Source organism: Vanessa cardui, chromosome 9, assembly GCF_905220365.1.
Source record: "Vanessa cardui chromosome 9, ilVanCard2.1, whole genome shotgun sequence".
Lineage (NCBI taxonomy): Eukaryota > Metazoa > Arthropoda > Insecta > Lepidoptera > Nymphalidae > Vanessa > Vanessa cardui.
In genome coordinates, this window is record NC_061131.1 from 8,403,778 (window position 1) to 8,431,382 (window position 27,605).

The 27,605-nt window shown below is 35.5% G+C and overlaps 1 protein-coding gene across 1 annotated transcript; it reads right to left on the bottom strand.

Annotated features, from left to right (window-relative positions):
• Positions 1–3,698: 3,698 nt before the first annotated feature.
• On the bottom strand, positions 3,699–27,228 carry LOC124532460 (zinc finger SWIM domain-containing protein 8 homolog; the record flags this gene model as incomplete). Its single annotated transcript, XM_047107364.1, has 28 exons — positions 3,699–10,220; positions 10,645–10,794; positions 11,214–11,447; positions 11,903–12,225; positions 12,638–12,802; positions 13,050–13,270; positions 13,833–14,010; positions 14,204–14,301; positions 14,395–14,507; positions 14,707–14,874; positions 15,252–15,391; positions 15,992–16,153; positions 16,281–16,472; positions 16,724–16,817; positions 16,883–17,100; positions 17,719–17,906; positions 18,560–18,734; positions 19,389–19,600; positions 19,916–20,003; positions 20,658–20,807; positions 20,886–21,146; positions 21,578–21,685; positions 24,187–24,303; positions 24,395–24,590; positions 24,678–24,988; positions 25,546–25,709; positions 26,067–26,315; positions 26,925–27,228. Coding segments are annotated over 28 exons (5,046 nt in total), but the record flags the coding sequence as incomplete, so codon positions are not given.
• Positions 27,229–27,605: the final 377 nt, after the last annotated feature.

A 27,605-nucleotide genomic window follows, 5' to 3' on the forward strand; every position in this document is an offset into this window, starting at 1 on the left:
AACTCATAATCAGGTAACTATGAATATAATTATGTACCCTTTTATAAATATCAACATTAAGACGTCAGTAGGCCAAATGTTATCCTTGGACTGTGATAATAACAATTTGTAAAATAAACAAGGTATTTTGCACTTATTTATTGTTATTGTTTTAATATAATTATAATTAGAGTCGATTATAACATTTAGTTAATCCCTTAAAAACACCACCACTATAGCCCGTATTCTTTAATACCGAACTAGGTAGATAACTACTATAGTACTGATAGCTATACTTCTATACTTTGTTGAACTGCATTCCAGTTCGAAAGGGGACTGAGCTGGTATAATTACAGGAACAAAATTTCAGCTTAATCGTAGGGTTGGAACTGATTTAGAACTCGGTTGGAAGATTTGACCAGCACAAACTGTTTTGTCGGTTATTGCACTGTATTAACTTTTAGTGACTCCCGAAAATGTTTACGCCTCTGAGTACATACCCATATAGACATATTAGGCCACTTTGACTGATCGTTAGGTAAGGGTTACATTGTATGTAATACATTTTATAAGTATAATGTCTAATAAAGCTGACACGTGTAACAGAACAACCTTTTTATTAAAACTCAGTGGTTAATCTAATATATTTAATAATTAAAACAGCTATTTCCACCAAGACCTTCCGTTTTTTTGGGGTTCATCACTGGGTCACGTGCGGATGCTACCGCGGTTTGCCTACCAAGTCTAGAATTGTTCCCGGGATGCATAGAACCCCCAGCTAGGCAACGTTTACAGCGGGAGTAAAAGGCACGTATAAAGCCGTCATCTTCCCTGGACTTCGGCGGAGCGAGTCAGCGAAGGCACTTTCCTCCCTTCTTCGTAGGGTACCCACTATTGACTTGCAAGATCGCAAATTTGAGAATCCTGTGTTAATTTCACTAGGATTAACTGTTAGCTTTTTTGTGAGGCCCAGTAGTTGGTAATTCTTTCTTTTACTTCTGTATCTCCGGATGAAGCAGTACGATTTGCAAAAATATTTCTTTCTGTTCATTATATCTATTCGGAAATAATAGGCTAAATCGACAGTCTCAAAAACATAAAAGTGTAGTAGGAACTTATAAGTTTAAAAGCTGAATTTGAGTAAATACTTGAAGTATTAGATAGTAAATATCTTCATTGTATCATTTATTTGTTGACTGTTGCGTATGTAACCTTTTTATTACTAGTATGTACCGACTACAATATTTTAATCTGAGTATTAAGATAAGTACTAATAAACATTGTCGCTTAACCTCAGTGAACCTTTTCAAACTGGTAAGAAGAGAGTAGAGTATCAACATAAAGTCAATGGAATAATTGTTTAGCCATTTGCATCGATATTGCCAAACGGTTTGAAATCATGATTATCGGCTCGTAACTCATAAAATACGTAAGATTCTCTTTAAATTCCTTTGTATTATGGATCTGTATTAATGTGAGTAGATATCATGTCTTAACTACTTATTACAATGGAACTGATAATTTTAAATCAAATGGTTGATATATTTGCCAAGCATTGTTTGAATGTTTATGCATCAGGTTTAAAGTTGTAGGTATATGTATTTTTTATGTTCATTCACGATATTTAAGAATACATTTATATTCAAAATTTATCGAAAAATAAATTAGAATTAAGTAAAATAATATTTGAGGAGTCTTCTTCCATTGTCTTAAAGTTTAATTTAATTTATTTAGAACACATTCCAGACTATAATTTGTCAAATTATTATTAAACTGTTCAATAAAAGCAGTGATCTTGTCGACTATTCTTTAACAAGAAACTAAAAGCTTACCGCTGAACAGGAGCTTGAAATGTCAGATAATTATAAAATGTATAGGACACACGAGTCAAAATGACGTAAAACTCATAATAATAAGTTAGTTGCTAAAATTACACGAGTGAGATTACGAATTGATTTGCGATTCTTACAAAATCGCATTGCCGGCCAACTCTACAATTGGTTGGTTTGGTAAAATAAACTGATGACTGAATGACTGAATGAGGTATGAACTCTAAATACAAATATCTATTTAAAAACGTTGATTTTGAACAACGCTGGTTGTATGGAAGAAATGAAATAATGCAGCGATATGGTGGAATCGAAAAATAACCAAGGCTACGAGCCGAGCGCTCCTTTTCCACATATTTCGGCCCAACAAGTCCAGTCTCGAAGAACTCTTATTTCTATATACAGGGTTATTGTTAATTCGACGTTAGGTGGTGATAGGGGTGACTATTTGCAATAATTTTAACCACCATATGTATGGTGCAAAAATGAACCATTTTTGAGTTATTACGTTTTTAAGCGTTTTTGAAAATTTGTCAAAATGCAACTTCAAAAATGTTTTTAAAAAACAGTATCAATTAAACTATTTTTTTTTTTAATTTTTAAAAACGATTAATACTGGGTATTTCTTAATTTTAAACAATAATAATCTTTCCCAATTTTAAATATGCGAGTCGGAAAACGAAATTATTTTGATTTGTTTTCCTCAAAAATCCTTTAAAAACTACAAAATCATTACGAAACTTGGCCTGCAGATTATTTTAAAAACATAACCCTTTTCTTAGCTTTCCAAAAATATATAAAAAGAAGGAAATTATTTCAAATCCATCAAAATAAAATGACCAGAAAGGTCGCTGGTGGAAATTCGTATTCGAACATGAACAACGTCGTACTAAAGGTCACTCTTTAAAATTCCCACAAAACTAACTAAAAATAACATCCAATGAAAAAAACTTACTTGCTACACTGACTTATTTAATACAAATTTAAAATAAAATTTAAAAACAGAAACAGTTCTATTTAATAGCTATGTTAATAAGACATTTAGTAATATAGCCTAAATAAAGTATTAATAAGCGAGAAACTCTCTATAACAGAGCACAGTATCTTCTACAGTAAATAATGGAGGATTCTATCCTTACTATTATCCTCACGAAGGAGTCTCTGAATGGAAAGTTATTTTTTATAAATTTGTGCCTAATGCGGATTCAAGAGTCGCGTCTTGTTTGGATAAAACTCATTCTCATTCAGTCATTAGCTAATTATTAGAACCATTTATGATTTTTTTTACTTAGATTCTTATCATATAACCACCAGGTTTTCATATTACAATTTGTATTTAGAAATTTTATTTAATATAGCTTTATTTCCTGTGTATGAAGATTTAATTACATCAAGTAAAATATACAATTACTAAAGCCAGACCAAAAGCACAGCTTGTAATGACCAGCCTACAAAATGTTCGCTTTTTTCGGCCTTCTCTCTTGAATATATATCTCCTCCTACTCAATACCATAATCAGAAATGTTATGTTACTTAATGTATATTTAGCAAATATTGTAAGCCATAATTGGCCATGGCTTTTTAACAAATATTTTTAAGTAATAGAAGATATACCACCTATTAGACCTACTTGACTATTTTTGTACGTAACTCCTATAACGTTTATTTGTTCCAATCTGAAGAAGCCACGCTGCTGGATTATTTAAACATCGGGTATGGTTTTGTTAGCTTCTTTTTTACAAATGTTGAATTGTGACGTCGATTATTAAGAATGAAATGTAATGTTACAAAAACAGACAAAACTGTATTTACAAAAATAATTTACCTACTAAATATTATTTAGACTGAATATCACCTTAAAATTAAAAGTCAGGAAATAAAACACATTACTCTTAAATATAGAATAAGTATATTGAATAATTAAATAATGTTACTTCAAATATTTTGCCAAAAAAGACTTAGATGTATCCGTAAAAGTAATCATTAAAATTATCTAGAGGTCAAAATATTTTAGTTTGAGTAAAAACATACAGTAAACGTTAGATATTGCAAATAGGAAATATACCAATTGTTTGTAATTCACACGTTGTGGTTCCACATGCAACCGCAAGCCATTCAACACGAACCTGTCATCACAAAGTGTTCAGAACGAGAAAACATTGTTTGCATATAAAGCGACAACATGCGGGGAGGAGTCGACGCTGTTAAACCAGAAATAGTGCATAACAGTCTATCAATTCACTAATAATAATAACTTTATTATTACAACCATTTGCGACAACGGAGCACTAGTGCTTATAATTTAATAATCATATAAAATGTATGGGCACTCCTATACTTAAGCAGGATGTCAGAAAACAAGTAACGGATGGTTCATCATGACTCCAAATTAATATTGCGTTATTTAAATACGAGCAAAACTACTGTTTACAGACATCCCGATGATATTAATTAAGACTTCGTTTGACTATTTCGCCGAGTGTTCTTGTCAGTCTTTATTCCAGCAAGAGTGACATGGAGGCCAGTATTACCAATATATTTAGAGGAAAAGATAAGTTTAATGCAAATTATTCATATATTCGAACAAGAATATTAAAAAATCAGAGATATAGTTTTGTAGCCGCTGTACCTCTGTCACGATTGCAAATGAAAACATGCGATATGGACGATACAATACTATATATATTATAAACGTATTACGTACACTAATAAGTAGCCATTCCAATCGTAATGGTTACATTTTTAATAGGCGGACAACACACTTACAAAGTGTATAATAAAACTACAATCCAGATGTATAAAATTATACTTAATCGAGATCAAGTATGCGCGTCCCTACTGTTATTATTCGACTCCGACTGTGATGTGACGTAGGTAAATTACTGAATATCAAACGCTTCGAGTTGATTCCTCAGTCGACTAGATATTTTATACATCTGGGTATGACTATGTAACCAGAGAAGTAGTGTTTTAATGTATCTAAATTATAATATGATAAATCGAGAGGCCCATGTGTATACATAGAAAGACAAGTTGTTGAACAGACATACAAGTAATATAGGCTGCAAAAGGAAGCATTCATTTCATTCATCTGCGTGTTACATGATCAATTCAATTAATTTGTTCAATTACTGTATGTCATATCCATTGTCGTTCATGCTTATGATTAGTTATTTTTCTAGGTTTCTAATATTACTACATTGAGATAGTAAACTTATACTTTCGAACACTGGAAGATAACTGCATGAGAATTTAAGAAACCAATGAATTGCACATAAACTCGCAGAAGTTCGAGTGATATGTAAAATATCAATATTCTGCAAATAAAAGTACCACAACGCTTATGAAATTTTTGCAATTTTGCCCGACACTGGGCTGATTACAACTATGACATGCATTAAACATCTAATTAAAATATGCTCCGTACTAACGTCTTATAATTATGAAACTACGATATACCTCTCATCTTTTTTTTTTCAATATTATATAATATGATTAATATAGTGTAAAAATAGTTTTTTGAGACGAATTTACTTCAAACACTTTTTATTCTGAAGATTTGAAATATGTTTTAATGATCTTAAAAATACCAGAAAATGTTAATAATGCCCATCGAGCATAGTCACTTATATTTTACTTACGAACTCTGAAGGGTGCAGTAACGGCAATACCGAGACATTAATCACTCCTGTGCAAAGTTTATAAAGATGAAGAACAATATTCAATGGCTTACGAGACTGCAAGATCGATAATTATCATGAGACCAACTCTTCGTTCAACTGACGCTGAAATTCAAAGGATTCTCAAAACTGATCAGACTGCAGCTATTCTAACATGGCCGGATTGTTGTTAACAATCTAAAGTCATGTCATAAATCCATACTAACTTTGCACAAAAGCCTTAATACACACACAAAACTTCCCCCGAAGTTCATCCGTGAAATACAATTCAGAAATATGCAAATGTAAATATATGGCAAATTATCTTATGTAATCTTACATGTATCTTGAGAAAAGGCTGCAAAATAATCATGGACGGCAAGTTACTATGAAGTATTTTTAAAGTGTTTAATTTCAAATAGCAACTAACACTATATTCAAGAGATCTTTCCATTTGTTCTATATTACTAAAATTTCTTATCTTACTTGACTTTACTGAATTATTCGTTACGGTTATTATTCAATTTACATAAATCTCAAAGTGCATTATTAACGAGTCGGTAACGGAGACGTATGTGGGATCAATAAGTACTTTAATGCAGCTAGAGAGCTACAGGTTAATTGGAAATTATATAAGACATCATCGAACATTTGTCCGATGCGAAGGCCGATTTAGAGGATCATGATAGAAATCCGTCCAACGGTGACGAAAGTGAATTTATACTAACTAGCATTCTAAAATTTACTACCTACTGAATGCAAAGAACATCCACGCGTATGAATGCACAAACACCTAATTAATAAAAAATATTGAACTAATTCTATTCGACGCTGAGGCCGGCGACAAACCGTGCCATTCCAATGTCTGATAAAAAATACCACTCTCTCGATACACGAGTGACGAAGTTAGTAGCCGTAACGTTAGACACTTATGGGTTATGATGTTTTACTTAGAGAATACTTCACACATAGACTTAGATAAATTTATTAACAACAATATTTTCGGTAAATATTTTTTTATTATAATTTTCAATATTTATTTTAAGAAGTTAAGTTTTGAGATTGGTTTTCTTTTTTTAAATTATTTTTGTAATTTTAAGAGAAAAAACAAACACAAATATAAATACTGTACCAAAAATTATTACAACTATAATTTTCTTTAAGTGCCCATTAAATCAACCGGAGACGTCTTGCACGAATTCACAGTACAAAAAGTCTATAAATTTAATCGGAAGGAGAGCGTGACACACACTAGAAAAGTTCGCAATTTCTAAGCCCTTTGCACGCTCACTTAAAAAATTATACTCTGTTCAATAGTTATATTGTGCCACTAGCGCGAACTTTCTGGGCACTAAACCAACATGCACTAGAGCCCTTTAGCTATTTACCAGACTAGGTACGATCTAAATTGGCAGTCCAAAATAAACTTAAGGAAAAAAATGAATTTAATTAATTTCTTAAATACTTTAAAATGTAGCCATGTTATTCTTCTTGATATATAATGCATTGGACATATTCTTGATACCTTTTGCATGCACACAACCACGTTGGTCTTTTCTTTGATGATGTAAAATCAAATTATTTTATTTAATAGTTGTGTTCGGCGAGATGCTAAGCTTAAAGGATGGTTTGAATCAAATGTAAGAATTATTTAAAAAACTCTATATATTGTTTTTTTCTTTAATCACATATATTTTCTGCTACCTCGATCTATATTTTAAGTGAACAGTATCGTTATTAAACAAATCATTTGAAGAACACACAATTCCGCGATCAATACTAGCTTAGACTACACAATAAAAATACCTTCCTCAAATACAAGCTTCCTGACCTGATTAATAATATTCAAAATTACATTTCATCTAGCGTCAATTTAAAAATACTTTTCACTAAGTATAGATATAATCTAGATCCACGAATATGCCATGTTAGTTTTAAACAGGAACTTCCGATCCTTAGGACATCATCATCATCATAAATTGATATAACTCTTAAAAGGTAATTTTATAAAATAGTATTATAAGTTTTACTGTACCCACTAAGATGATATTACATAATATTGCTTTCGAAAGTGGAAGATCTCAATGTATCTCCTATGGTCGTATTATATTGTACATTCAAATACGAAACTAGCGACACCGAATGCTAAACCGTTACGAAAGCGGCTGAAATATTATACAAGACATCGGAATGACGAGTTTAGTCGTCGACTTCTCCACCTAACTCGTAATATAGTTATATTTCAAAAGGCTCTCAAGATGCTACGTTGCTTTACGACATAATATAATAATACATATAATATAAACTTGTAAATAAAGTTACTCTAGCTAAACGAACTCGCGTTACGTGTATTAACGCAACTCCTTACATATTAAACGTCCATCAAACTGCAAATTTCGACAAGATTATATCAAAAATAGTGAATCGACGGTTGTCATCTACAATCTGCCTAATAAATCTGTAGTCTAACGACTATTTTAGGTCACTTGAAACGTCTTAGCCAATTTTCGATATAAAATGGACTATGGTAAATTTTGAATTTTTCATCCTGCCTGTTCTCCAAACAAGGTCATATAACGATTCCCAACCGTGGCACACGACAACATATCAGACATACGTGGAGTATACAATAATGTTAAACAGTTACTGGATGCTAACTATTTTATCGCCATGTTCATATTTTGACTTTTTCTACATTAAACACGTACGAGTCACATTATCCCTCATAATACATATTTTCACATCATCTTCAGTCAGATCAATATTAAATAATAAAGATTACAATGCGAACACAATCAGCGATTTAAAACGCTTCTCATGTATCTCAAGACATTTAATCTAATAAGCTATTATAGAGTTTATTTAGAAATAAGTGGACAAATTGAAATCGTAATCAATGGGGCTCGCGTCATATTTTGTTATATTAAAAAAATATATATTGAGCAATTAAATTAAATAAAATTAATTTAAGAAATTTCAATGTTTATCAAAGTGACACCAATATCGACAATATAAAAAAAAATATAATTCGCCTAAAATTGTGCTACGGCATAACCTTAAATGATTCAGATGGACAGTATAATCACTTATATTTTATTTCAATACCTCTCGTAAAGTAAAAAACAGTATTAAGAGATCTTTTAAGGAGGTATCGAAATAATTTGTCATAAAAAAAATTAACTAAAAAGCCACTTTACAGGTTAACCGATGCCCTTAAAAGTTGACTAGTAAAGTGTATTAAAACATACGGACGAATATTGAAGCGAGAAAAACATATGAAAACATTTTGTGCTATTTCTGACTATAGAACACAACACACGCAAACATAAAACTTAATGTCTAATAACTGGCTTCGGATAACAGTAATAGATTCAGTGAAATAATGAACGAATTAAGCAAATACGAGAAATGTTGCGAGCTCCTTTTTCAAACAATAATTAATTCGCATAACCAGTCTTTTTAAAAAGTATTCGAATTACAACGAAATGTCAAACTACTTTAGACACAACCTTTAAATGAGCTTTACTTTATTTTAGTCGAACATGTTGGAGAATAAAATGGATTATATTAAAAACTTTAAGTAACTTATTTCATATAACTAATGCAGACTTCATCAAGTACTTAAAACATTTAATTAAGGGAAGAAAATTGATTTGAATTATAGATTAAATTGTTTTAAAACAATTAATAGCTTAATGACAATACTCCGCGCGAACTGTTATATATGAACGTATTATTTTATTGAGGAATATCATGAATGAAATCGTAAAATCACATCATAAAATATTTTTTTAAATGTAACTTGCCCTTCTGATACCTCCCGGAGCTAGCAACATTTTATTTTCAATGAGTCCTATATTTTCAATTGCTTAAACTGAGATCGATTCTCTTATCGAGTTTTAATTCAAATTAAACTAAAAGAGGTATTTAAATAGTGGATGCAACCGATAACGATACAAAGGCGATACTCTTGCCCAGGTAGATATTTATCGCCAAACCTTGCGACACACCGATACGTTCGGACTCGAAGTTTATATACGAATCGACACGAGACTAGTTTTCAATTCTTTTTTTCTTTTTTTTTTCTTTATCGTGTCAACGTAATCTCAATGTAAGGAAATATCTACGATTATAAGTCTATATTCAAAATATTTTTTTTAAATCGCTCCAGACAATAATCTCAGATATTTTTATATCGATTTCGTATCGACAGAAACACGTATCGTTGCATCAAAAATAAATTTTAAGGATTGCCGCTCACTATATTCATAATCCAAGTCTGACCACACGAACGGATCGTCTCGATAGTAAATATTTTTATCGGCTATAATACTCTATAATTTTGCTTAACATCGTAATAATTCTTTCGAAAAATTTCACAATTGCGAAGATCGATTTCACTACAACGTTTACAAAAGACATCTGGAACAGTTACATTCATTCCCTCAGATTGCAATCATTCGATTTTAGAATCGGCAAAGCTGTTCGAATATCGAATGTACGTAGCGTAAGGGTGGGAGTGAAATCGAGCCGGCATCAACATGTTGCGTGACGGATTACGAAGCGTCGTGTGCGAGTCGGTTAGAGGGTGTGCAGCTGGTAGACGAGCCGGCAGCGCGGCCAGCGGCGGGAGTGTGACAGTTTGCGCGCGGCGCACCGCATCCTACAAACTATCGGCTGCCGGCGTCATTTGCCGTTCGTCTGAAGCGCCACATTCAGCTGCGTCCACAGGTCCTTCTTGCACGACTTGGATCTGCGACGGTAACCTTTAGATTAACTCGATGTCTGTGCTTCGAGGGTCACTTTCGATATGTTTAGACATGTAATATCGATCCGAGAGAAAAACGAATGTCAAAATAAATTTAAAAAATGAACAGTAAGCAAATCTCTCTAACGGTAAGCGGTCACATCTATACATATACAAATATACAAATCGTGACTGACAAGCCCCTACCTATGCTATGTGACTCATATATCTCATGTCACTTGTATTTGCTAGTATGCTGGATCAGTTAGCTCTCATACTGAAACAACAATACAGAATAGCTGGAAACGAGTTACCTCATCTATGAGTTTTCATATTTCGGTTGCCTCGGATCCTTGCACTAGTGAAAAGTACTAAGGATTTATATTTTCTCACGCTACGTATAAACCTAGAGAATGTAAGAGGGAGCTACCGGCGCAGAGTGGAGAGCCACTCCTTGAACTGCGTGTTGCCCTCGGGCGTCAGCTGGAAGGCCGTGCGCGCCGACAGCACGATGCCGACGAACTCCTCATACTCCACCGCCGTCAGATGGTACAGCTTCTGGTGTATGCATTGTATGTACCTGGTAGGCATAAAAGTTGTCTCGTTAAACTAAATCTTTTTTTTTTTTTTTTTTATGGTATAGGTTGGCGGACGAGCATATGGGCCACCTGATAGTAAGTGGTCACCATCACCCATAGACAATGACGCTGTGAGAAATATTAACTATTCCTTACATCGTCACTGCGCCACTAACCTTGGGAACTAAGATGTTATGTCCCTTGTGCCTGTAGTTACACTGGCTCACTCACCCTTCAAACCGGAACACAACAATACTGACTACTGTTATTTGGCGGTAGAATAACTGATGAGTGGGTGGTACCTACCCAGACGGGCTCGTACAAAGCCCTACCACCAAGTAAACGACTAACTAGTTAGTCTTTAGTCGGTAAGAAAGTCAATCCCCCAAGCCTGCTCGGAGGTGCTCGGAGGTGCACTCACATCTGCTGGCACTTGTGCACGAGCGGCGCCAGCGTGCCGCGCAGGTGCTGCATGACGAGGTGGTGCGGGCCGCCGCGCGCCAGCCAGTGCGCGGACTCCACGCACAGCTCGTACAGCACGAAGGGCGACACCACCGAGTTGACTGCGCACACGCAGAACTGGTGCAGGTACTGCGCGCCCAGGCGCTTCGATATGCGCAGCAGCCACTTCACGTGCTCGCCGTACGGCGGGTTTCTGTACATCGGGTGGACTTATCGTTTTACTGAGCCCTGGAAGCTTAAAATGTACTTCATCGCCGTCACCAATGTAGCCGTATTGTTACAACATACCTTCATACTAAATATATACATAACTGTTCATATCTACATTCTATACGATAGCAAAACCGAATATTGTATTTTGAATTGAGATTATGAGTATCGAACTATCTGCCCCGAGGAACGAAGCAGTAAAAAATCATTTTCTAATTAAGTTAGCCGTAGGCAAGTTCGGAAAGATAATAGGTGCGATGTATCGATGTGGGTTCCTTATTTTTAGTGCAGATATACTATATTTAACAAAAAAATAAAGCCTTTTTCTGTTCTGTCTGTTTCGTTTTATAGGTAATATTTATAATTTAAATTTATCGCCAGTGAATAAGCCGAGAACAGCGTTAAACATTCAAAAATAATACAAACTCTGAAACGAACCTTCCAAATTTATTTTGTGGGCGGTCATCGTGAACTCGACGGGCCTGAGTCTCCAGCGCTAACATTCCAACTCGATAAGCGGCTAACAAGCGACGCAGCTGCGCTGGCGGCAGGGCCGGTGGCCCTACGCCATTGGCTGTACCAATAGTTCCGCTGACTCCGCTCACAGCACTCACTCCACTGACGGTTGTCACTGTGCCCACAGCGTTCACTCCAGCGCCCACGCCACCGACGGTACTGACCCCAGGTGTGGGCATTTGGACGTGTCCGGCTGGCATCGAAACCGGAATGGGTGCGGGATGCTGCTGATAAACTACGTTTTCCTGTAAAACCCCATAAATCTTAAATGAAATATTCCATATCATTGTAAGGTTTTATAAATAAAATGCGATAATCAGTTGGCACTGCTGGCAAAAATCAGATAGAACAAGACCCATCGAAGTTATCCATATGTTACTTATTATTTTCGGCATAGTACTAAGGCCGTCTTAGCCCATTTTAGGGCCCACAAGAATATGGGGTCCTGTAAGTAGTAAACAAACTGATCAAAGATATACCAATGCCAGTGAAAATCACGGATGTATTTTTACGAGTCCCCATACTTTTAAATGTCTTAAAATAAATAGTTTAATAAATAATAGCCTCTATAATAATTATAACATAAGGGAATATATCGGGCCACTCGAAGCCCCGTAACAATGGGAGGCAATTGAAGCAGCTTCGACTTGTACTCACGTTAACCGTGATGGACGGCGGGTGCGCCGAGTGTTGCGCGTGCGGCACGTGCTGCGGGTGCGCTGCGTGCTGCGGGTGCGCGTGCGTCTGGGCCACGATGCCGCGCACGAAGTATGGCTGCAGGGCGAACTGTGCACCCGGGTGCGCTGTTGCTGTGCCTCCGAACTGCAGCAAATTTATATGATTACCATCAAATGCTAATTCAATTTTTTTGCATTGCATTAACAAGAGTATCATATTTTAATTTCGGTATGTAAAAAAAGTTTAACAAGTACACTAACAAAGAGAGAATATGAATTTAAAAAGTCGAGCCTAACTAAATTGTTACATAGCTATGCAGGTCCATTATTCAGGAGATAATAATTAGAGCATATTTTAACTGCTGGCTGAATTTAAATCCAAATTTACTCACCTGTGGAGGGTGAGTTACTTGCAGCTGGTAGATCGGGGGAGGATAAGGGTGGTAGGCGAAAGGGTAGGGCAGCGGGTAAGGCAGAGGGACGGCCAGGGGAGGTGGCGCACGATAGGCCGGCTCGTCGAGTACGCAGTCTCCCTCCTCGCTGGCCTGGCGCATGTACAGCTCGTGCCAGTAGCGCGCCACTGTGTATAGTACTTCCGGGTACACACCACCTCCTGCACAGAATAATATTATTATATTGATGACTCTCGGCAATAAGGCATGTTACGTCCTTTTATAATTAAAAAAATCTCTTGACCATTGAGTGAGATTCTGTGCTTTAAATATTGGAATAAACTATCTGAAATTATAATTCACATGAGCCTTTAGTAGCCTTTGTAGTTTTTTCGGTATATAACAAACACCTTTTTTATCAGTAGTCAGAAAGCGAAAACACATTTAATTTTTCAATATTTATACATATGTTCCTTTGTTGAATGAGGCTCATGGCCAGACGTGCGTGCTGATATGTTTTGTTTTTGGAAAGGGATTGTATTTTAGATATCTAAATAAGGGTTGTAAACACACAATAAAATTAATGGTATGTAAATGATCGCTCTCTTAGCGATATATTTCCCGATCGCAACGACGCCTACCAAATCAGGGAGCCACTCAAAAATACAGAGTAAAAATATCATCGGAATCGGTCCAAGCGTTTAGGAGTCACACACACATGTACAAAAGTTTTATATAGGTACCTATCCCATTGCTCTCAATAAATCCAAATGATCACGTTACCCTTGGCGGCCGCCTCGACGGTGAGACAGGCGCGCTCGAGCATGGCGTCGCCCTGTTCCTTGCACTGCAGCACGGCGCGCTGGATCTCGTTGTAGTTGAGCGCATGCGCGTGCGGCAGCACCGACAGCGCCAGCTCTGCCGCTGCGCGCACTAAGTGCACGTCGCAGCCCGACGACGCCTGCGCAGGTAACGATCACTCAATATTACATTTCATTGACAAAAATTTTGCGACTCAATCCTGAGAAATTCTTTTTTCAATTTTTTTTAAACATTTTTTCTTCACAATATACAGATATATATCTGACTCGGTATAATAAAATACTTTTAGAGTAGGCCGTTAACTGTTTAAGCTGAACCATTTAATCAATTACTTTATCTGCTATTCCCGCAGCTTCTGGTGGAGTGAGATGACCCTCCCAGGCATCTATGAGGAACAAAATTGCCGGTGCTCCAATATCCATAGCTTGCCCTAAAACGAAACCAATCCATAACACTCATTACACGATACATTCATATCAATTTAAAATTGTTTACAAGTTAGTAAAAAAAATGTTAAACGAACCTGTAATCCAGCTTACGTGTGAAGAATAAGTACGACTTAGCCAATTTGCGCTTACACAATTGTGTAGCCCTAAGGCGTATAAACCCAACTGGAATGCCGCCATATGTAATCCTCTAAACAAATGGAAAATACAATTTTAAAAAGTTTGTTTGTTGATTGTTAGATATTTTGCGAATAATAATTTAGGAACGTATATATTTTAACTAACTAAAGAGATAAATAACAAAAAAACAATAAATAATGATAACATTCTTGTCTTTAAAAAAAACTAATAAATTATAGAGCAAATATTTTCAAACAAATTAAACTTACCTATGTGGACCATGATGTTCTCTAGCACAAGATGTTTCTGTGAAAAGGCTTGTACTGGAGGAGCCACCAGCTTTGAATAGTACAGATTTAGCCAATTCGAACATGAAATGTGCTGAAGCTTCTGAAGGCTGATTGGGTACCGATGGATACAGTCGTTTACCCTTATATCTGTAATATGAGGAGTATTATATAAAGCTATTTATTAAATTAGTCAATTTTTGCTGCCTATTGGTAATACTAGCTGAACCAGTCTTCAGCCCCATGATATTTACAAAATTATACCAATGCATACAAAGCGTCCCCGATCAAGTTACCCCTCGTAAGAAGAATAAATAAAATAACCTATATCTTGTCGCAGGACTCAAACTAACTCTATAGCAAACTTCAATTTAATTTAGCGGTTTCAACGTGATCAGATAACAGACAAGTTATTTTCTCATTTATAATATTATAGTAAAGATATACCACTGCACTATTTACTTGTATTTAATAAACATAATAACTTAAATGAATCCATGAATTACGCTACAAAATCGAACATAAACCTCGAGTCCTTGAGCCGGGGCAGCGTCTGGTGCGGCGGCGCGTGCGTCTGGTGCGACGCGTGCGGCGCGGCCGGCGGCGACGGGCCGCCCTCCGACACCGACAGCCGCTCCATGTCGCCCACCAGCGGGCACGCCGACGCCTGGAGCAACAAAGCATTATAGAAAACACGTTTTCATTTTACAAACAAAACAAAACTACTGCTTCTATTATTATTTCATAAAATTTGACAAACAATTCATGTGTGTGCAAACAACTGTTTTATAAAACAGTGTTCGTTAAATAACATATCTGACACTTTGTAATGTAATATTATGCTTATCATATCAATCAATATTATTTCTTTTAATAAAATAATTAGTAAAATACGATTAATCAAAAATTAGTTGTTGCAATAAAATAAAATAATGTGTGAGGTGAAATTTCTGACTGATATTTCTCAAAGGTTTGCTCAATTTGTACAAGTTTTATGGCTTATTCCACAATGCTGCTTCATGGATATGGAGAAAATCATGGAACAAATTACACAAAGTATGTGTTGTTGTCTTTACTATATTTTCATTCATCGTTAATCACCAGATTATTTTTTATCAACACACGAAAAATTCACGGGTTTCATTCGCTTAACTGGGTTGAACCCACTACACCTCAAGTTATGGAAAACCTTTTTTCTATTCGGACATAATTAAAAAGAAATTCAAAGTTAATATAAAAGTAAAACTTAAAATAACTTTATTCTTACTGATTGTTGCAAGACAGGTGCAGAATGCTGCGCGTGCACAGAATGAACTTGATGGTTGTACAGTGCTGTGTCAGTGCGGTAGGCGGCTAGGCGCGGGTTGTTTGTGTAATACATGCTAACCATTGGATTCTTCGTTAGTTGATGGATTTCACGGTCCAGTAGCTGAAAATAGTAATAAATAGTTTAGAACTGATATATTAGCAATATAAATATAATTTAATGTCTAGTTTAAAAAAAAATAATCACTTTATTTTCACTTCTTGAATATTATAATAACTTTTCTAATTACCTTGTTCATGATCCTAGCTAGTTTAACAGGATCGTCCTTATAAAATGATAAAAGAGTAATAGCCAGTTCGCCTCGTTGTCTTCGTGTTCCCTCGCAAAGCAATGGATGGTCAGCTTCCGACACATTCGCTTTTAGGCCTAAAGCCGCTACAGCAGATTCGAAACCTAACATCTCGTCCGATGGTAATCTTGCCTGATAATAAGAATAGAGCGGGAAATTAGAAACACAAAAATCAATCTTAACATTACTTCAATGAACCGGTTTTTTCTTAGGAATAGATAACATTTTAAGCAAAAGCTTAGGTCTTTTTACTGCCATTTGTGCTTACTATATCTTAGTATATTTATATATAATATATATCTCATGTATGAATAAAGACAGTTATAATAAATTTTTAATATTAGTTATAATATGCAAAACAAAAAATATAAATGCAAACATACTGGGTGTTTATTCTCTTTATCGGTAGCCGATAGAACGAGGACGTCGAAAAGGAAGCTCGCCAACGCTATGGGGAGTAGGGCTGGGCCACGATTTCTGAAAACAGAAAACAGTTATGCATCACGAGTAACATTATAACTACAAAAGTTGTAAAAAATTACCTGAGAGTTCCATCTCTTAACTGTTCCGCTTTTTCTCTAGCTAACAGTAGCTGTTCTACTCCAGTGGGGAGTTTTTTCAACAACGCCACCAGTTCTGTCTCCTGATTATTAAGCTTTACTTCTAGTGCTTTCGTACTAGCAGGCGGACGAGCCATTTCCAGGGCGTATAGACCAACTCGGAATGCCAATTCATGATGTTCATTAAACTCTGCTAACACCTGGTAAATAATGTTTGCCATTATTAAAATATAAACATAAGCTTATAGGACTATAAGATATTTTTAAAGTTTTTTTATTTTTTTATCAAGCAAGTACTATTATAAAAATATTTAAGCAGCTTATACAGCATGACATATTTATTTTAAAAGTGGAATTGGAACTTCCAAAATAAGTATGCTTTGGCATCGTCCTTTAAATCTCATGTTAAAGAGCAGCCTCATGTTAATAAATGAGACAACATTTTATTGGTATTGAACATAAATTTAGAATTATTATTTCCAAAACGGCGGTATTATAATATTTACAATGTTTTTTTTTATGTTATAGGTTGGCGGACGAGCATATGGGCCACCTGATGGAAAGTGGTCACCATCACCCATAGACAATGACACTGTAAGATATATTACCTTACATCGTCAATGGGCCACCAACCTTGGGAACTAAGATGTTATGTCCCTTGTGCCTGTAGTTACACTGGCTCACTCACCCTTCAAACCGGAACACAACAATATTGAGTACTGTTATTTGGCGGTAGAATAACTGATGAGTGGGTGGTACCTACCCAGACGGGCTTGCACAAAGCCCTACCACCAAGTAAATGTTGCAGTCCAACTAACCGTGCAAAGGAAAGCGCACTTGGCGAGCGTGGCGGACGCGAGACACGACAGGCGGTGGCTGGCGGCGCACAGGCGCGGCGACGGCGCGTGTCGGCGCCGCGCGCGTCGCGCCTCCGCCGCCGCGCTCAGTACCGAGCCCACGCTGGCGCCCACGCTGGCACCCGCGCCCGAGCCCACCGAGCGAGACACTATTTTGAGGTTATTTTTAATCTGTCCTCGATACTATCGAATGTAACTACTGATACATCTTTACATGGAAATGTGCTACATCCCATATAGACAAAGATGCAATTCACTCGAGTTTTTGCAAGAGTTGATTTCATACAATTCAGTTTAAGAATCTTTGATTCGTTTTTATTTTATATACAGTTTACGATTATATATATGTCGGAGATTGGAAAACGGAACGTCAGATCCTAATCGAATTGGGCGTATTCGGACACAATGGTGGACAACACTGAGGTGGTTGAGGAAGAAGATCGCCCACAATCTCCAACGTTCCCTTCGTTATATATATATTTTTTGTTTTATGTTTGTAAAATACACTTTATTTATCTCTATTTTTCTATTTGACGACCTCCATGGTCGAGTGGTGTGTACACCGGTTTTCATGGGTACGCCACTCTGAGGTCCCGGGTTCGATTCCCGGTCGAGTCGATGTAGATTACCATTAGTTTTCTACGTTGTCTTGGGTCTGGGTGTTTGTGGTACCGTCGTTACTTCTGATTTCCATAACACAAGTGCTTAAGCTACTTACATTGGGATCAGAGTAATGTATGTGATGTTGTCTCATATTTATTATTTATTATTATTATTTTATTTTATTTTTATCAAAACTCACCGAGAGCGGGCGGGCTCGCGAGTAGTTCGGCAGCCAGACAGGCACCGAGCGCGCAGGCCTCCCTTGCGTGTCCGTGTGCGTGCAAGCCCTCAGCGCGCGCAAACGACACCTCCCAGCCGCAGCCCCAGTTGGCGAACGAGCTCGAACCTCCGCCGTTACGACTACCGCTTGAATTCTGGTAAAAAAGGAACTGTATTCAAAATCAAAATAATCTTTATTCAAGTGGGTTTTTACAAACACATTTAAATCGTCAATTAACAATTAAGTAAAGCTACCACCGGGTCGGAAAGTAGATTCTACCGAGAAGAACCGGCAAGAAACTCAGTAGTTACTCTTTTTCAAAATTAAAAAAATACAAAGTCATGTTAGTTAATATAATTAGTAAAATTAACATATCCTGCGTGGAAGTCGACAGGTATTAATTCCACGCTTTTTTATCATCTACAAAATCTTGTATCGAGTAATAGGCCTTTTTTACCAATGTATTTTTTACAAACGATTTGAATTGACGAGACGGCAAAGTTAAAAATGTCTGCGGAATTTTATTATAAAAACGGATACCTTGCCCCAAGAAAGATTTATTGACTTTGCGGAGTCGGAAACTTGGGGTTATAAGCTTATCCTTACTCCTAGTGCATATACAGTGATTATCACTAATTTTATCAAAGTGATCAATGTCACTGTGTATATACATAATATTGTTGTAAATATATTATATTAATAATAATATATTAAATTTGATACCAGAACAAATAATGTTATTAATTATTTCTTTATTCTTAAATCTAGATTTTTTGGACGATGCAATTAACTGAATACAATAACATACGTGAGTTTGATTGGAGTTGGCGCTGTCGATGGCGACTCGTCTGGCGGCTGTGGCGTCGTAGTAGTAGAGGTTGCAGTCGTCGTCGGACACGGAGTCGTCGTGCGACACGCGCCGCACGGCGTCGTCCGACGACGCGCCGGCCGAGCTCGACTCCTGCGAGTCCGTATCGCCACCGCTCTGTTGCAGTATTTCCTCTTCGTTCTCGCAAAAGCCTATTGCAACGTTAAAACAATTTTATAACGTTTATAGTTAATATATGACTAAACAAAGGTAAATTCGTCAAATTCATTCCTCATTTAAACATTTTGATTTGTAGTATACAATTATATTTTCATGGTAAAGTAACGTAACGTTTACTTTAAAATAAAGTAAGGCCTGTAAATTGCCCACTGCTGGACTTAGGCCCCCTGTTCCATTAATTACCTTCATGGTATCGATTTTAATTTTTATTGATACAATACGATATCAAAACTTGTGTTAAAGCAAAGAAACTGAAGTAAAAAAATATATTTCAAGTTTACTGTTACCTTCAGATGAGACGCTGGAATGATTTCCGTCACTTGGGCCCGAATCACGTACTAATACATCGCTCGGCCCTTCACCCGAACCACGAGCCTGAGATAAAAAGTCATTCCTCTTTATTAAATATACATATCGTATAAATATATTTTTATTACACAATAGGGTACTTTCGGTGGTGAAAAATAAATTATGAAAGTTGATAAAACTTAAAAATGATATAGAAATATACTTAAAAATTCTGATATTGAGTCATATAATTATTACACATTATTAGTTTATTATACTAAATTAAAAAGTCGTAATTTTTAATCTACATGTCACGTGACCTTAAACACGAGCCGCCATGGTGTGACGTGAGCGGCAAATTCGGTCAGTTCAGCGTTAAGTTATTAACAGCTTAACTATATCTATCAACTTTAACATAATGGATTTAATTTTACATCAAATTAAAAAAAAAATCAAAGTGAATTTTATTTGTACGTATTTATTTATTAAAATGCTAACAGATTTGTGAAAGTAGAATTCCGTTCCTATATATGAATATGGACTATTATTTATACAGGTGTGACGTCACCAATATGACTGATACCGTTTTTTACGGAAATAAAAAGGCTTAAATTTTAATTTCATTTTCGGGCAAGAAAGGGTGTTTATTTTGCCTAAATAATTTTTTGTGGCTTTTTATGAGGATATACAACATTTTGAAGTACTATTTATTGATAGAATACCCTATTACTATTTTTATACCTGACTGGAAGGTCCGGGGATGGCCATATCGACTGTTACACGATTGTTTCTATGGAGTAACTTGCGATGACCAATAAGTGAGGGATCCGGATTTGTGAGACGATAACTCAGAGACATCTCATTATTCAACACTGCCTTGGAAGAGTTGACCTGAAATTAATTTACCTTATTAGAAATAAAAAAGAAATACCTATACATTTTAAATTCGATTAAAAAAAAAACTCAAACCTGGTGCACGCTGTCGTTCTTATCCGTGTGTCGGAAAATGGTGAATGGACTGTGGTAGAGCGGATTGAGATCCTTAGTATAAGTGACGCCGGGGATCTGATAGTCGTCCCACTCGAGGAAGCAGGCTTCCATCGCGGGATGGAAACCGGGAAACACTTCGTTCTCACTGATGCCGTTGATGTAGGGCGGGTGCGAGTGCGCGCGCGAATGGCGCGGGTGCGACGACGACGTGTTGATGTGGTTGTTGCGATTCTTAGCCACCTGTGTGGACAATAAACCATTATAGTATTATCCTCACTTTAATCACTTTTCAGCACCTTTTTTTTATATAGAAATGATCATAATTTATAATTGAAGACACGAGTAAATTTAAGTCTCTAATAAACCATAACGAAGCAATATAGCAAAAACTTTTACAACATAAGAATTTAATTTGTATTGTGTTTTATACATTAAAATCATGACATACCAGTATAGCATTATTCTTTTCTAATCACTTTTAAGCACCTATTTTTATATAGCAATGATCATAATTTATAATTGAAGACCCGAGTAAATTTAAGTCTCAAATAAACCATAACGAAGCAATATAGCAACTTTAACAACATAAGAATTTAATTTGTATTATGTTTTATACATTAAAATCATTAGATAAGTTTTCGGTTTAATTTACTGTATTTTATACTTTCTACCTTCTCTAGGACTTTCGTATGCCACTGGGCAAACTGTTCGTGCAGTGTGTCTCGTTCGTGTGGCGCCAGGCCCGGGTTCAGAGCAGCCAAACGCCAGAGTACAACCACCTAGGGAAATTCAACTTCGATTAGAAGAAATATTGAATACCCAACAAGTTATGGATTTAAAACATTCATACTACACACAATTACTCTCACAGATTCATGACGTTTTTACTCCGTTACATGTGTGTTTGTAACTACATGCTTTTACTGTACTTGTAGTAGTCAAAACATCTTGAGCTATTTACAACAACAGTAGCCAGTAAATTTCCCACTGCTGGGTTAAGGCCTCCTCTCCCTTTGAGGAGAATGTTCGGAACGTATTCCACCACGCTGTTCCAATGCGGGTTGGTGGAATACACATGTGACAAAATTTCATGAAATCAGGCACATGCCGGTTTCCTCCTGATGTTTTCATTCGTCGGCGAGCATGAGATGAATTATAAACACAAATAAAGCACATGAATATTCGGTGGTGCCTGCCTGGGTTTGAACCCGCGATCGTCGGTCAAGATACACGCGTTCTAACCACTGGGCCATCTCTGCTCTCAGCTAAGGTACCTATTTATTCGTTACTATTTATTATTAAAATCATAAAAAATAATAATATTAGACTTCCTAACGAAACCCTACCATACTTATTATTTATTTGACTTGCATATTTATTTATTGGATTTATTTTATTATCAATTATTTCAACTACCATCAATTTCGTCTTTTCAAATTTGGCAAACGTCCCGTGACCGCCGTGTTATTTTTTTTCTCCCTAAGGATATAATGTATATTTATCAAAGTCATACATCAATATGTTTGTTTTAGAAATAATGTTTAAGTCAATATAAGAGTCAAACTAGTAAATAACAAAAATAAATCACCAAGAAAAATATTAGATCATTATATACTTTCAAAAGACTTAAAAGAAGTAAGAAAGAAGAAAGAACTTAAAGAGATGCTGTAAATATAAATGATTTACATTTCATTTTTGATAAGCGATTTTAATATTTACGTTGTTTTATGTCACTTTTTTTAAAGTAGTAACTTTGTTCACGATCATTTAATGCATATATTTCGATGGAGATGTGTAAATAATATGCTAACAAAAATAATAGCAATCGGGCATTTTATACAAATATTATGCAATAGGTACGGTAAGAGTCGAGATGGCCCAGTGGTTAGAAACATGCACGCGTCTTAACCGATGATTGCGGGTTCAAACCCCGGCAAGCACCGCTGATTCATGTGTTTAATTTGTCATTATAATTCATCTCGTGCTCAGCGGTGAAGGAAAACATCGTGAGGAAACCTGCATGTGACAAATTTCATAAAAAAATCTGCCACATATGTATTCCACCAAGCTGCATTGGAACAGCGTGGTGGAATATGTTCCAAACCTTCTCCTCCAAGGGAGAGGAAGCCTTTAGCCCAGCAGTGGGAATTTACAGGCTGTTGTTGTTGTTGTAGGTACGGTAAGGTAAAATTAGTAATCTCCGGCACTAATAACCAAATTCGGAAATAAAACACTGGTGTATATAATAAGGTATAGTGTACACACATACCGTATATATTACACCCGTACGAAAGCAAGGTAAGAGGGGTTATGAGGCCAATACAAATATAACAATAGTGTTAATGACCCAAACATTAACATGTCTGTTATGTATTCGACGCATGTTTACGCAATTAAAAACTGATTAGTCAAGTTGAAAATATAGTAATAACAATACTACAATTGGGAATAATTCAAATCAATATATTCAGCTGCCAACATGTTCCTAGAGATACATCATATTAATTATTTAACGAAAACGAACTTAAATATTTGATAAATAACTTTAACACTTATATCGTCCCTGTGTATGTTCTATATTGGTTTTCTTTTTTTTATGGTATAGGTTGGCGGACGAGCATATGGCCCACCTGATGGTAAGTGGTCACCATCGCCCATAGACAATGACTGTAAGAAATATTAACTATTCCTTACATCGTCAATGTGCCACCAACCTTGGGTACTAAGATGTTATGTCCCTTGTGCCTGTAGTTACACTGGCTCACTCACCCTTCAGACCGGAACGCAATACTGAGTACTGTTATTTGGCGGTAGAATAACTGATGAGTGGGTGGTACCTACCCAGACGGGCTTGCACAAAGCCCTACCACCAAGTGGTTTGTTTTATAATCATAAACGTAATCAAATTTTATTAATTATTGAGAAATTTGTGGATACACGCGGTACTTCAATAATTTTATAAAAAATATTCACCATATATTAACTATGTACAAAAATACAGAACTCGTAGTTATTTGGTAAACAATAGCAGTTTTTTAACGAATTTACAAAGCGCAAATTTATCAAAGTCAAAATCATTATACCTACAATATAGAAAACACATATTGAATCTCTAAAATCTACAACTGATTCGGAAACGAACACACCTATCTCAACTTTAGAAATAAATTGTGACATTCACGGCGATCATTTTTTTTTTTTTATTTGAACTGTCAATTGTTTAATTCTCATGGTGCACAAATCACTTATATAGAGGCATCGGTTTGGCAATGTCACTGACCTCGTCGCAGAGCGAGGAGCAGGCGTGCTGCGCGGCCGAGTTCCCCGCGGCGCCGTGCTTCCCGCCGCCGCCCCACGCCACCAGAGCTGCCTTGGTACTGTACCACCACACTATAATCTGCCAAGTATTATTTTAGTTATCATCATTCAATAATAATTCTGCTATATTTTTTTAAATTTAATTAAAAATATATCAGTCATAAAAATACCTGTTCGCAAGCCATCACTTCCTCGGTGATAATTTCAAGCAAAGGAATTGCATTTCGATCACTTCGTTTAAACATTTCTCGTACAATAGACAACAAATTCCACATTCCCTCGGGTTCTCTCCCTCTGAGTGGTCGCAGTAGTGACGACCATTCGGCAGCAGCTGGAGGGGCGCTAGTACTCAGGTAGTTCACATCACTATAAGATAAAATAGGCATGATTATTTGTAACACACTTTTTGTATAATGTACCAAATAATTAAAAAGTTTATAAATAAAAGTTTACCTAAATACTATTGGAGCTGGAACACAGAACTTCACTAATATTTTGTTAATGTTATTATGCAATGTTTTTTCATCCAGAAACCAAGAAGTGAACTCATAAGCTGATGCGCCAGCGGTAGGATCTGGCGCTCCACAAGTTGTGTTTATCTGATTCGGTTGAGCTGACAATAATTCATCTAATATTCTCTGTGCCGTGGGCAAAACTTGACGTGGTAACTCTGATATAAGGTATTGTGCAAATTTCTGTAGCTGATCTCTTCGTAATCTCTGTAGTGATTCAGACACTGGTGCTCTTAAGCAGACTTGTGTTGGCTAAATAAAAAAAATAAGTGAAATTAAAAAAAAAAACTTATTCATATAGTAATTCGTATTGAATCATATAATATCTAATAAGAGAGATTCAATGCAGTATAAAATTATAAAATTAATCAACTTTTATTTCAGAAGACTACATCAACACAATTACTTTCATTTGGTTTCATAAAAATAATAAACATAGCAAAAACTATTAATTAACTTCTAAAAGTGTTAAATAACAATTCCATTTCCCATAAATGGGCAACTATAGTTTAAAATTCTATAAGAAAATAATTAGTCTGCTATCACTTATCAGACTTCTGTTAGTAAATTGAGTAAAGTAAGTCCTAAAATTATGCATAGCTGAGTGGCCTAGACTCTTCTTAAAAATAATGTGTGGATCTTTCCTTATATACTATGCATTAAGTATGCATAGTATATGCAGCCATTTATGCCACATATAAGTTTCCTCATAATATTATCCTTCATAACAGAATAACAGACCAAAAAAATAAAAACAATTAAAAATTTATGTAAATGTATTAAAAATGCACACATTTTATTTTACTTACTAAATGTATTCTGTAAAGGCATACAGCAACAATATGAGAACACCAGTGGGCTGACGAAGAGCAGGTGCAATTGCAGGAAGAAATCTTTTGTCTGTCAAATGTGACTGCTACATTGTATTGAGCTCTTGTCATACTTAGTGTAACAGTTGCAGATAAATGGAAGCCTAATGACAAATTAAATAAAATGTTATGACATGTATAGTGGTCGCAGTACACAAGATTACATTATTATATTTTCGCCTTGCTTAAATACTATAGTAGGAAAATACTACACAAAAATACAATATAGTATTTCTTTTGTGACACACAATATCGTTTCAATTACATTTATAAACATGTAAATACAAAGACAACTTTATGTTAAAATTCCCTTAAATATGTCCTTTTTGGCTTAATACAACATACAAAGTAATTTAATTCTATGTATATGTTGTAAATAACAAAACATATGATATTTTATAAAACATTGAAATCATTATTCATTATTATTAACCAAATAAATATTTAAAAAATAAACTTACCAATCTGTAAAACATCTTTTACAGCTCTGTCCCTGAACAAATGTTCACCTTTCTGAAACTCATCAGCTGATCCATTTGCAAGACAAGAATAAAGACGAATATCATCCTCGCTATCAGGAAAACTCCAGAAGGCAATTTGTAACTGAAGTTGTTCAGGCACAGGTGGATAAACATTTTCAACCAATTCAAAGGGAATATGACAAGCGACACACTTTGCTGCTAGTTCACTTAGGCTTGATACAGTTTTTTCTACAACAAAAATATAATGTTGTTAAATACAATGCATGTCCATGTCTATTTATATTCATAGTTGTATGAGATAGATCACATATTAATATTAAGATTTCTATATCAGTAATTGTTTTTTTTTTGTATATATAAAAATATTAAATTTTCTTATCAAAAGCTAATAAGAGAGGTGTAAGCATAATTTTATTGTAACTTTAAGTCAGTAGATAAGTGAATTGTGTTTTATACATCATCAGTGAAAGTTTGTGAAAGTTAGCAATAATGGTCATTCCAACAAATTTTTACTAAAATTTCATACTAATACTAAAAATATTATATAAAAAAAGAACAAAGAAACTACATTTCATACACATGCAACAATTTTAATTTAGTTCTTACTACCATTTGCTTGGTTAAGCAAAAGGTAAATGACTTTTTAGCACCTGTCTCCATGTTAACACACACAAAGAAAACTTCAACCTAGCAAATATTACACTTAAATAAATATGTTTAATCAACTAATTTTCTGATATTTCGTGTAACATTAATATATTAATAATTTATTGAATAAAATAAAAAGAAATGTTTTTGTTTCTATACTTCGAAACAAAGGATCAGCTGCATAGTTACCTTGAATTGTTTTTTTTGTGGTGCGAATACCGAAAGTGTTTTGAAGATTTGGTCTTCTCCATCCTCGCCAATTGTTGCAAAGACTCTCAGGTTCTGAGGTCCAGCTGCACAATGAATCTTCTTCAAAACGTTCTGAATCTTCAAAACTGAAATGATCTCCTTCCTCCCAGTCGAGTAAAGGAGATCCCACGTCGACTGGGGCGGCTGATCGTCCCCCTTTCCCATTATTATTTGAAGCCCCCGCCACTTTACTGCTGTTTAGTACAAAATTAGAAGAACAGATTCGCTGTAGAAATTCAGCGAATTACTTCTAGGGGGTATCCACAATGCTAAATATGCATGCTCCCCTATACACTAAAGATTTTATGCGACTGGGCAAATTTCGTACTATCAGTATGCACAGAAATTAAATACATCACAAACTTAGAAAATATTATCACTTCCTAGTCAGAATTCCAGTGATCTAAATAAATTCCTATGGAGCACAATAACAAATATGGCCGTTCAATGTCCCGTCCCGACCATAGATCATAGTTTTCACGTAGAGCTGATGGTCATTTAAAAGCTTAAAATGGAGCTTTTTGGGATAATGCAACTAATCACTACTAGATGACCTTCTTGCAAAATAATATATTTCTCATTTTAAGCGGATATAGTTATGAAAATATAAATGGTAAATTA